The 10,717-nt window shown below is 41.5% G+C and overlaps 2 protein-coding genes across 2 annotated transcripts in view; both read right to left on the reverse strand.

The window, feature by feature from the left end:
- LOC106810926 (prostaglandin reductase 2-like) overlaps window positions 1-2,209 on the reverse strand; it is a 4,280-nt gene extending 2,071 nt beyond the window's left edge. Inside the window, exons 1-3 of the mRNA XM_014814413.1 lie at window positions 2,174-2,209; window positions 1,317-1,438; window positions 108-195 (exon numbers count right to left, since the gene is read on the reverse strand). Coding sequence (XP_014669899.1) covers window positions 108-195; window positions 1,317-1,438 — 210 coding nt within the window. The 5' untranslated portion in view covers window positions 2,174-2,209. The remainder of the gene's footprint in view (window positions 1-107; window positions 196-1,316; window positions 1,439-2,173) is intronic.
- A 110-nt stretch (window positions 2,210-2,319) lies between these two features.
- Window positions 2,320-10,717, reverse strand: part of LOC106810510 (prostaglandin reductase 2-like) — an 18,085-nt gene continuing 9,687 nt past the window's right edge. The window contains exon 5 of the mRNA XM_014813891.1: window positions 2,320-2,403. Coding sequence (XP_014669377.1) covers window positions 2,320-2,403 — 84 coding nt within the window. The remainder of the gene's footprint in view (window positions 2,404-10,717) is intronic.

Below are 10,717 nucleotides of genomic sequence, written 5' to 3' on the forward strand. Positions count from 1 at the left end.
TACCCAGGGTACGTTCCGGCAGTACCCTGGGGGACATAGACACTATGAGCCATATTAGCAATGAGTGTCACTGTGACAACAAATGCATTACACATAATTATACTAACCTTAATTTTTCCAGAAAAATACCATAATGCCAGTTGGTTGACTGCTCCTTCAAATTGCTCAGGATAGTTAAGAACAAGAAATCGCTCTCTAAAATTAAATTAAATGGAGTTGATGACATGTAGTTAGACAAGATCAATATAATTTTAAACATTCAAACGGTACTGCAGGGGTAGAAATTAACCTTTGAACACGGGAGTCCAACAAACTCCCTACCCTCAAAAAGAGGGAGTCCGCAGTCTGAAGTTCAAAATTAAAGATATTAACAATAACACGTGCTTATTTTGAAAATTCATGCGGTTACACGTCTGCCAAATTTTCTTTGGACATTTGCTGAAAAAATACGGTAATTCCGCAAGGCCGTGCTCTGGAACGAACTAGTTAGTATAGTATGGCAGAATTTTCAGGGAGTCACACAGACTCCTGCATATGTAAAATCAGGGAGTCCGACAGTAAATCAGGGAGTATTTGACTCCGGACTCCCATTAATTTGGCACCCTGGTACTGGTGCTGAAGGAGTCGTTGTCGTATCAGGTACTACATATATGTACCCGAGGTACATATATATAGGCCTATGTATACACAAAGTGTACCAGACTTGTACTACAGAAGTGTACCCTAACCCTAACCCTAAACATACCTCATATATAAATATAAACATAATACTAAACAACCTAAAACTACCTCGGGTACATATCTGTAGTACCTGATACGACAACGACCCTTCATGCGGTACTGGTACTGATCATATAAGTTACTACCAAATCGAGTGTATGAATAACTTATGACCAACAGTATGAATTAGCATAGGACATGTATACAATCTGTTTAAGACAATAATAATTTCACTTGACAGAGAAATCTTTGCAATAATTCTTTATTGTGATAGGTAGCACCCATCAACCCACCTCTTAGAAATTTACGCTGTCGTGTTACTGCACATTTACACGATGAAACGTTTTTATGATCCCTCTCCAGTTAGCATATAAAATAAAGTGTTGATTCTTTTCCGAAAATATCAGGAATGCATGAATGCAGGAAGTCAGGTCTTGGCATTTTAAAATATGCTGAAAGGTCATTAAACCCCTTGCCTCAGATTGCATGGATTTGATAATGTTGATAACTGGTTATAGCAGCTTACAGCAAAGCAATCATATCAATTTACATTATCATACATCCGCATACATCATCAGCATACATCATCAGCATACCTAGTGATGTTATGATCAGCCACCAATTGCTCAATTTCGTTTGGGAGCGGTGGTGGGTACGGCACATCTTCATTGTATTTTGCTATTTGGCCACACAAGATGACATACGAGTTTCTATTCATCTGAAAGCAATAAACAAAATTTTAATATAATAATCTATAGCAATAAATGAACCCATTCATACGGTGAATGTGTTGCAAAAAAATGAAATGCCCCCAAAAATCTTCACTACAACAAGGAACGCGGGCTACTATAATAAAAAGGTAACCCCTTCTATATTTACATGTGTTCTTTCATGCCCCTGCAACCATTTGCTGTTGGTCATTACTGCTGTACATACCTAATTCAGTTATAAATCTAGATCCACTCTGATTTAGACAATCCAATGCCATCTTTTCTATTAATTGAGCACAATAGAGTGATGTCAAGGACGATGTCAAAAAAGTAATTATGTAAACTAGTAAATTTAGAAAATGCAGATAAGTTTCACACACTGAGAATACTACTGGAACTTTAAAGGCAAATTGCGCTCATAAGGTCTATGTCCCCCAGGGTACTGCCGGAACGTACCCTGGTAACTATCTGATATGGTTAGGGTTAGGGTTGGGGTTAAGGTTAGGGTTAAGGTTAAAGTAAGGCGTAGGCCGGGGGAGGGCAGAACTCCCGCCTAGACTCGTATGTGGAGTAGGCCGAGGTAACGCAGTCCATGCATATTGAGATAGTAACCAAGGTACGTTCCGGATACCGGACCGTTACCCAGGTATCGTTCCGGCCAGTACCGTAGGGGACATAGACCGCTCTTCTAGCGCAAAATCTGCTGCTGCAAACCTTCACTCTCTAACCTACATATATTGTACCTTACGTAATACTGCATGCTGATCATCACCACCAACAGTTGTTCAAAGTAGCACCCATCAACAACCTACTGTGGACAGACACTTCTCTAGGCTTTGTGTGATTGTTCTCACTGTTTTAGTTGATAGCATGTGTCAAGATTGTGCACTCATCTAGGATCAAATTTGCAGCATTTCTCTTTGTGTGGCCGCAAATTCCCAACTACATTGGTCGGCCCATCTGAGTTTTCAAACTGTAAATAAAAAATTTAACTACATTTATGATGAATTTTTGTGAAGTTCGTAAGCCACATATTATTGGGCTCAATAAATTTTGGAGTAACGTATTCACTAATACACAGCGTGCAACACTGTATCATCAGACATTACGTAGCCGTTTTTCAATTAAAAGATGAAGATTTCTATAAGAACATCTGGTTGTGTTCAGTAACGGAGCTCCGATGGAGGATGTATGGCTGACTATATATTATTATAGTGCAACAGTGACTTAATTACTTCAAAACATACATAAACACCCGAAAACCCAAATATCACACCGAAACTGGAAAAAACTGCAACCACTAGAATTTATTAGCAACAGACAAATACCCCAAAAGCCCAATTTACAGTTTTGATTAAATAATTCTAATTGCTTCTCAAAAGTGTAGCTACACACTAAGGTTACTGTGTGCCTGCTTATTAGTTATGTGTCTTGGCATATTAATCGACCTGTCCTGCCAAATGCCCACAATCGCTCGCAGCTTGCCGACCGTAATGACTAACAGTCTGTTTTTGCCAAGGCGAAATGTGTCCTCTGGTTTCGTATGCCAATAAATGAGGTGATTCCCAGACACTCCAAGTAAGCTCCAAAAACCAATGAGCGGTCTGGTGTGGGGCAATTTCTGCTCAGCGCTGTGTATATGGAAAGATGCAAGCGCCACTGGTTCAACCTAGTGCGTCCTTGAATGAGTACATGAAACTTAACAGCTCATCTGAACTCTTTGATCAGGACACGGTTTAATCAGATGTATGAACGCTTATGTGGGATGTATAGTAAGGAGGCGTTGTTACTGTGACTATGTGAAAGATTTGTATATAATAACCATTTGACAATGCAGATGCATCCATGGTACTGAAAATTCCCGGCTTGCCATGGCCAAAACAGTGTCAGACTTGATGAACCAACATCTCCAAGTTAGGTCAATCCCTGGGCTTCTAGAGTGGATGACCACACCAACGTCCTCCTCAACCCTGAAATGCACTTATTGGTAACTTCCCAAAGCGCAGTTATGTATTCGACCGCCTGTCTCCGTCATTCACCTGCACCGCTGCAAAAAAAACAAAGGACAACCGTGAAATCATCTAATTCTGTCCTTTAAACTGATTACATCCACTGTAAATAATAAAAGTAATTTTTCACTAGAAATGTAAGTGATCTCTATTCACGTTTTTATGGTTAAATGCTGCATTAATACTTCCTATTTGCTATCCGTTCGATGTGAACATAACGCCTCCTGACTCATACATAGCCCATAGCACGGCATCTTTAATGTCATGAAAGGCAATTATATCGAATCCGCCCAGATTTTTTGGATCTTAACTTAATTGAAAAAACAAATCTTTATCAGGTAAGAATTGAAGGTACATTTAGTGCCATTGTACTGTACTTTTTATGTAAATTTTTTTTTTTACAAATATTACACGCATAAGAGAAATTTGTGGACGCTAGTCAATATGTAATTTGAAATGTCTCCCTTTGAATTCCTCTCATGATGTCATGCCAATGCTTTAACCAATGCTGGTCAATAGATCACGATAAGTGTCTTCACAAAACTTGTTCCTCCACGAGATTTGTCTAACTGGCTGGCAATCGGGCAGATCACACAGGAAAAATTTTCGATCTCACAGTGGAGTTGTTCACACCTAAAATAATGAAACGATAAGGAATTTCACTTTCATTCCACTGATCACTGCTGTAGTGAACTTAATATGGTGTTTACAAGAGTGCAGTCCACAGGTAGATCATATTAGCAGTCAGCTTCTCCCAGAATTCTTTCCATCCCAGTCTCTTTCTCTCTGAACAGTTGCATCACTCTTTTGACAAAGAGTACTGTTAGTACTTGCTCATAAGCGGTCTAATGTCGCCAAGAGTACTGGTGCCAGAACGTACCCTGGTCACCTATCTGATATGGGCTAATAGGAGAGTAGGGATCAGCCGCATTACGAATGCTTCGGGGAATCAACTACTTCCCAGCCCAGTTTAGCGGAACTATGTATTTCCGTACGTCGGAAGGGTGGGGCCGGGATTGTTGTTGTTGCGTTGTGGACAAAACCATTGTTGTTGTCAAAGTAACAAATAATAGATATAATTTGTTCATCCTTTCCATGAACAAAACTAATATTACAATCTTTTTTTGATCGCTTAATTGTTACTTGACAACAACAATTAGTTTTGTCACACAACCAACCCAACCTGCCACCCCTTCCACGTGGCGGAATACATAGTTCCCGCTCACTGGCCGCTGTTGCATCGCCCGCTCAAATGGCTGCTTTGAAGTTCGGGCAAATGACGAATGTTTCGCTGCACGAAGAATACCACAAGTAAACTATTTCAACGAGAGTTAGAAGTACATTTCTAGTAGGCGATATAACTTAAGAGCATATTCACCTTCGGATAAGAGCATTAAATTGGCTACCCACAGACGTTTATAGTCCGGCGAGTCATAGAGAGTAAGTTGGTCCCATGCATCCGTAATGGCTGATCCTATAGCCCCCAGCGGCAAGCCCGTACGCGGCTATAGTTGACTAGAGGCTCATACAGGCCTTATGTTCCCTCAGGGTACTGCGGAACAGTACCCTGGGGTACGCAGGTATAGCCGGAACGTACGCTAATAAACTATTTGGATATGGGTTTAGGGGTTAGGGTTAGGGTATTAGGGAGTAGAGCGTAGCGACTCCCTAGACTCGTTAGTGGAGTGAGTAAGCGAGGTACGGCCCGGCAATATTAGATAGTACCAGGGTACGTTCTGCAAGTACCATGGGACATGAGACACAGGCAACTGTGAAGTGTTTCAATAAAAATGATAGATGCTAACTAAATAAGCAAAATCTATTTACTAACCAACCAAATTCTAGATGTTTCTATATTCACTTTCCCAAACTCTATTATTGCCCTGGACAGTGTTCTGGTCAATTCGCGTCCAAACCTATCGTCCAACCATATAACGCTGCGCAGCCGGCCAATTGCTTTCGCTGCGCGACTGTTGGCACGCTTCAACTAAAAGATGATAGCAGTAGGAAAAGCGGGCGATTCGCACAATTGCTCGACGCTCGCGTGGATTTCATCACTTTCACAGTCACAAAATACACCATCCAACAAGCTTTCCACGTCCTTGTGTTTGTATGTCAAGCAACAGCTGCTTCACTTGTTATAAAACCATATATGTCTCTGTTCGTAACGAGCTGTGTCACGCGAAAATCACATACAAGACTGACGAAATTCTCGGCGTTCCAAACGGCCTGGCTTGCGTATATGCGTTGGAACGGTAGGGTTTGGAACGGATATTGACATGGGAGAAGGGCGAGAACTGCAGCAATAATAGGTGAAAGAGAGTAAAGAACATAAAAGAATTTTGGTAGTAAAATAGATTTAGTATTAGTTAGCATTATGTTTTTATTGAAAACGCTTCAATTGGCCTGTGACATAGACCTCTCAGCGTTACTGACGACTATCCTGTCGAGTATTTGATCAACTTTGTCTCTCTCGTCTTCGATATAATTGACCTGTATAACCCTTCGACTTTGAAGACTATCTTGATGAGGGTTATAGGTTAATGTTAAGGTAGATTGGGTGGCTGCATCTATGTAACAGAACCCCCTAATTACTATTAGCCTCTATAAGTATTACTTAATATAGTTAGTAAGGTGGAATGGATGCAAGGATAGTTTGCTTGATATGGGTCTATGGTCCCCCACAGGGTACTGCCGGAAACGTACCCCTGGTAACTATCGTAGCTGATATGGTTAGGGGTTAGTGGGTTAGGGTTAGGGTTTAGCACAAGTTCCCATCTCGCTAATAACTACTGGCGAGAGGTCACAAACCGACGCATTAAGAACAATATGGTTCGGCAGACGTTGCGGCCTGCTATTTAAAATCGGTTATAATTATCTCACTTTTTATGATTCTTACAGGCTTCTCTGTACTTCACACGCCTCGATTTTAATTTATATGTGCGCTAATCACTGGAGCATGTACTTACGTGTCAGCGAGTAATTGTTTAGTAAATTTAATAAGCATAAAACTCAAAAAACGCGCCATTTTCCCATAATACGTAGCAGGAAAGTTCGTAGAATTTCGCCCCGTACAAGAAAAGACCATAAAAAACCACTCCTACATGGCGTTTTGCAACGTTCAAATAGTATACGCTGTTTGAAAATTTCTCATTATTTTAACGTGTATTTTGAGGTAAATAGTAAATTAAGGAAGTGTAGCGATAGTTCAACATGTAACAGGTGAGGTCAATGTGGTATAACATTGTTTTATTTACGAAAATTGTTAGCAGGAAAATTCGGAGTTTGTTTTCAAAGCTACCTCAGGCATTTCGTATGAAAGCAGTGTCCGAGGCTCTCCGCCCTGGTAACAGTCGGAGAGGCCTGTCGGTTTTAGGTTAGGTTTAGAGTTATGGTTATGGTTAGGGTTATGGGAGTAGGCGTAGGCGACTCCCTATGACTCGGTTTAGTGAAGTAGCGAGGTATCGGTCGCGGCATATTAGATAGTAGTATTTAGGTACCAGGGGTACGTTCCCGGCACGTACCCTGGGCGACATAGACCCTATCAAGCTTCACGGCCGCAAGAAGACGAAAATGGCCCATGGGTCCCAATAAAACCAATGTGCCTAAACGCTAAAACCCTATCACCCTGACCCTAACCCCTAACTCTGATTATCATTGATGTAATATTAATGATTTAATATGAATGTAAAATTACATTGCTTCCTTATTGGGACCGCATGTTCTCTATTCACTTGAACCCAGAGTAATCACTATCAGTGAGTTTGGGAACCGCGCAAATTGCACTGCGCCCACTTAAGACCAATAATCATTGTGCGCCTAAAATTTTATATTCTGCGTTATTTTAAGGGCCCAATCAGGCTTCATACGACAAACCTGTGAATCCGACATGCAAAATGCACGACAACCTTTTGACTATTTAACGCCGTGTTACATAGAAATCAAAGAAATACATAAAGCGTCGGTTTATTAACAATCGTACCTACATTACAAAACACTTGTCATGCCAGTATTTCCTCCTCTTTATCACTTTTATTTTATTAAAACATCACTGACAATAATAAATCACGCACTTCACTACAACACGAAGAACTGCCATCTTAGCATTGAAACCGCGACAAAACGGACATATTCTCCACCGGCCAATGAAAATCGATCGCTGTGACGGTTTTTCGGTGCGGTCCAAATGCAAGATTGGCAAGTTTTGTGTGTAGTGGAAGTTTTGCGTGATTTTTAATGATCGTGATGTTTTAATTAAAACTAAACGTGATTTAAAGAGGAGACATACTGCATACAAAGTGTTTTGTAATGTAGGTAATGATTTAATAAAGCGACGGCTTTATGTATTTCTTTGATTTTCTATGTAACAGGCCGTAAATAGTCCAAAAGGTTGTCGTGCATTTTGCATAGTCGGAATTTCACAGGTTTCGTCTATGGAAGCCCTATTGGGCTCCTAAAATAACACCAGAATAAAAAAAAATTTAGGGCACAATTTAATTGGTCTGATGCGCCCACCAGTATGATCTTCTAAGTACTTTGATGACATATATGACATAAAATACAATATATTTTAAATCCTAAATCAATTCCTTTATTGAATGGTCTTGTTTCCACACTGGTCGCTACTAGCTAAAACGACGCAATACATTTTCATTCTGAATGCTCGCTGTTTTATCAAATGCCCGCCTGACATGTTTACAGTTAAATAGACGCGCCATCTATGTTCCCTGCCTATTTATTTATTGCATTTTCTTCCTTCCAAGTCTTTCCTTTTCGCGAGTTCCATTGCCAATGGTCCACTATAATAAAATACAGGGCAGAAATCAGCTATCCACAGGACTCACATAACGTCTGTAACTAAACGATTTTAGGCAGTGTACCGTTTAGGCACTGTTCTAATTCCGTTGTATAGTTGATGTCAATTAGCGTATACCATTAAATACGAGACTAATTAAACCTCTATAAAATTGATGTACAGATAGTTTCTTCTCAGTTATCGTTTTGTTCAACAAATTCTTTCAGTTGTATGATTACTGTCCATGTTACCTCGTATAGTGAACTACTAGTCCTAATGCTCAAGAGTGTCAATAATATGTCGCATTTTGCAGCTTTGTTTGTTGCTAAACAGGTTTTGTTTGTTTTTTGTTCACGCTTTGTCTCAAATTTTTGTTCATTTTGGTTTTGATCTTTTGTCATTCTCTTTTGTCATAGTTTGTTGCTGGTTTCTCATAGCTGCTATATCAATCGCCTGCATGTTTTGCAGCTCTTGTTGCCACGACAAAGCTAACGAAGAAACAGGCTCGTAGACATGTTGATAATATTAGCTGATCGATTATGCAATTATATGTATCTATTATTATAGTACAAATAGTAATAATTTCAATTAATAATAACAATATGTAATGAATCTATTTATAAGTAACAATAGTAATAGGCATCTAATTTATAGTAACAATAGTAAAATCTGTGTTCAGATCTGTTTTTCAGTTACCTGTTTCTGAGAGTTCACGAGATTGCTAATTCAGTTGTATGATTGAACTGTCACATCAAGTAACTGGTCACGAAACCGATGGCGTGTGTTCAGACTTAAATTGGTATATATATGCTCAATTGAAGTTTTTTTTGTTTTTTTGTTCACCTTTGTTCACCTTTTGTTCAAATTTCTTGTTCATCTTTGTTTTGACACTTGTTCACGTCTCCTCTGTCATGTTTGCTGTTTTCTTATACCTGCTATATATGTGGCATATTTGCCCGCTCTGTTGGCTCGCAGCCTAAATGTTTGTATATTAACGTGTCAAGAAACTATTGTAATCTATTATATTAAAATAGTAAATAATGCTATTGCGCCTATTTTATAATAGTAAACCGTATGTACGGTGGCGCAGAAGGCTCACCACAAACAATACAAATCCCACAACACAATATGCAAATACCGCAACATCAAATGCAAATCAGCAACACATAATGCAAATCCGCAACACAAAATGCATAACGTCACAAACACCAAATGCAAACGTCACAACACAACTGCAAATCTCACAAACACAAATGCACAAACGCCACACTACCGCAATGCTAAACGCACCAAACACGCCAAACTCCACAAACGCAAAGATGCAAACCCGAACGAACCACAAATGCAACATTGCCTGCCTCGCGGCCCGCCTGCTACTGTTGTACTGGTCGCATTGTATCAGGAGTAGATACATCAGGATATCTTACTTCCTATCACCTACTCCTGATTGTATACAGCTGTTAACCCCTCCCCTCCGCACCACGCTATCACGCTAAGTAAATGGCCGTAGAGAAGGAGAAAGAAAAAAAAGAAGGAATGGGGGGAAGCTGAGTAGAGGAGGAGGGGAGAACGCTGGTGCGAGAAGAAGGAGGGGGAGAGGAACGGGTGGAGAGGGAGAAGGGGAGAAGCTGGTGAAAAGCAGAAAGGGGAGAAGGGAGAAGAAATGGTGGAGGAAGATGAGGGATGAAGCTGGTGAGAGAAGGAGGGGGAGAAGGAGAAGCTGGTGGAGGAGGAGGGGGAAGAAGGAAGAAGCTGGTAGAGAGAGAGGGGGGAGAAGCTGGTTGGAGCGAGGAGGAATGGGGGAGAGGCTGGTGGAGGACGGAGAAGGGAGAAGCTGGTGAAGAGGGGAGAAGGCGGTAGAGAGGGAGGGAGAGCAAGGGAGAAAAGCTGGGTGAGGAGGAGGAGGGGGAGAAAGGAGAAGGCTGGTAAGAAGGAGGAGGGAGAAGCTGTGAGAAGGAAAAGGGGGAGAAGGGAAGAAGCTGGTAGAGAAGGAGGAGGGGAGAAAGAGAGAAGCTGGGTGGAGGAGGAGGCGGGGGAGAAGGGAGAAGCAGGTCGAGAAGGAGGAGGGGGAGAAGCTGGTGAGAAGGAGGAGGGGGAAAGAAAGCCGGGTGGAGAGGGAAGGAAGAGGGAGAAGCTGTGCGAGAAGGAGAGGGAGAAAAGAACTGGTGGAGGAAGAAGGAGGGAGAAAGCTGGTGAGTAGAAGGAGAGGGAGAAGGGAAGAACTTGGGAGAGGAGGCGGGAGAAGGGAGAAAGCTGGTAGAGAAAGGAGCGAGGGGGAGAAGCTGGTGGAGGACGGAGGAAGGGAGAGGCGTGGTGGAGACGGAGAAGGAGGAAGCTGGTGAAGAGGGAGAACTGTAGAGAAAGGAGGAGGGAGCAGAAGGAGAAGCTGGTGGAGGAAGGAAGGGAGGGGGAAGAAAGGAGAAGCTGGCTAAGAGAAGGAGGAGGGAGAAGCTGGTGGAGAGGAGGAGGGGGAGAATCTGGGA

The sequence above is a fragment of the Priapulus caudatus genome, unplaced genomic scaffold, assembly GCF_000485595.1.
Source record: "Priapulus caudatus unplaced genomic scaffold, Priapulus_caudatus-5.0.1 Scaffold17, whole genome shotgun sequence".
NCBI classification, from domain to species: Eukaryota; Metazoa; Priapulida; class Priapulimorpha; order Priapulimorphida; family Priapulidae; genus Priapulus; species Priapulus caudatus.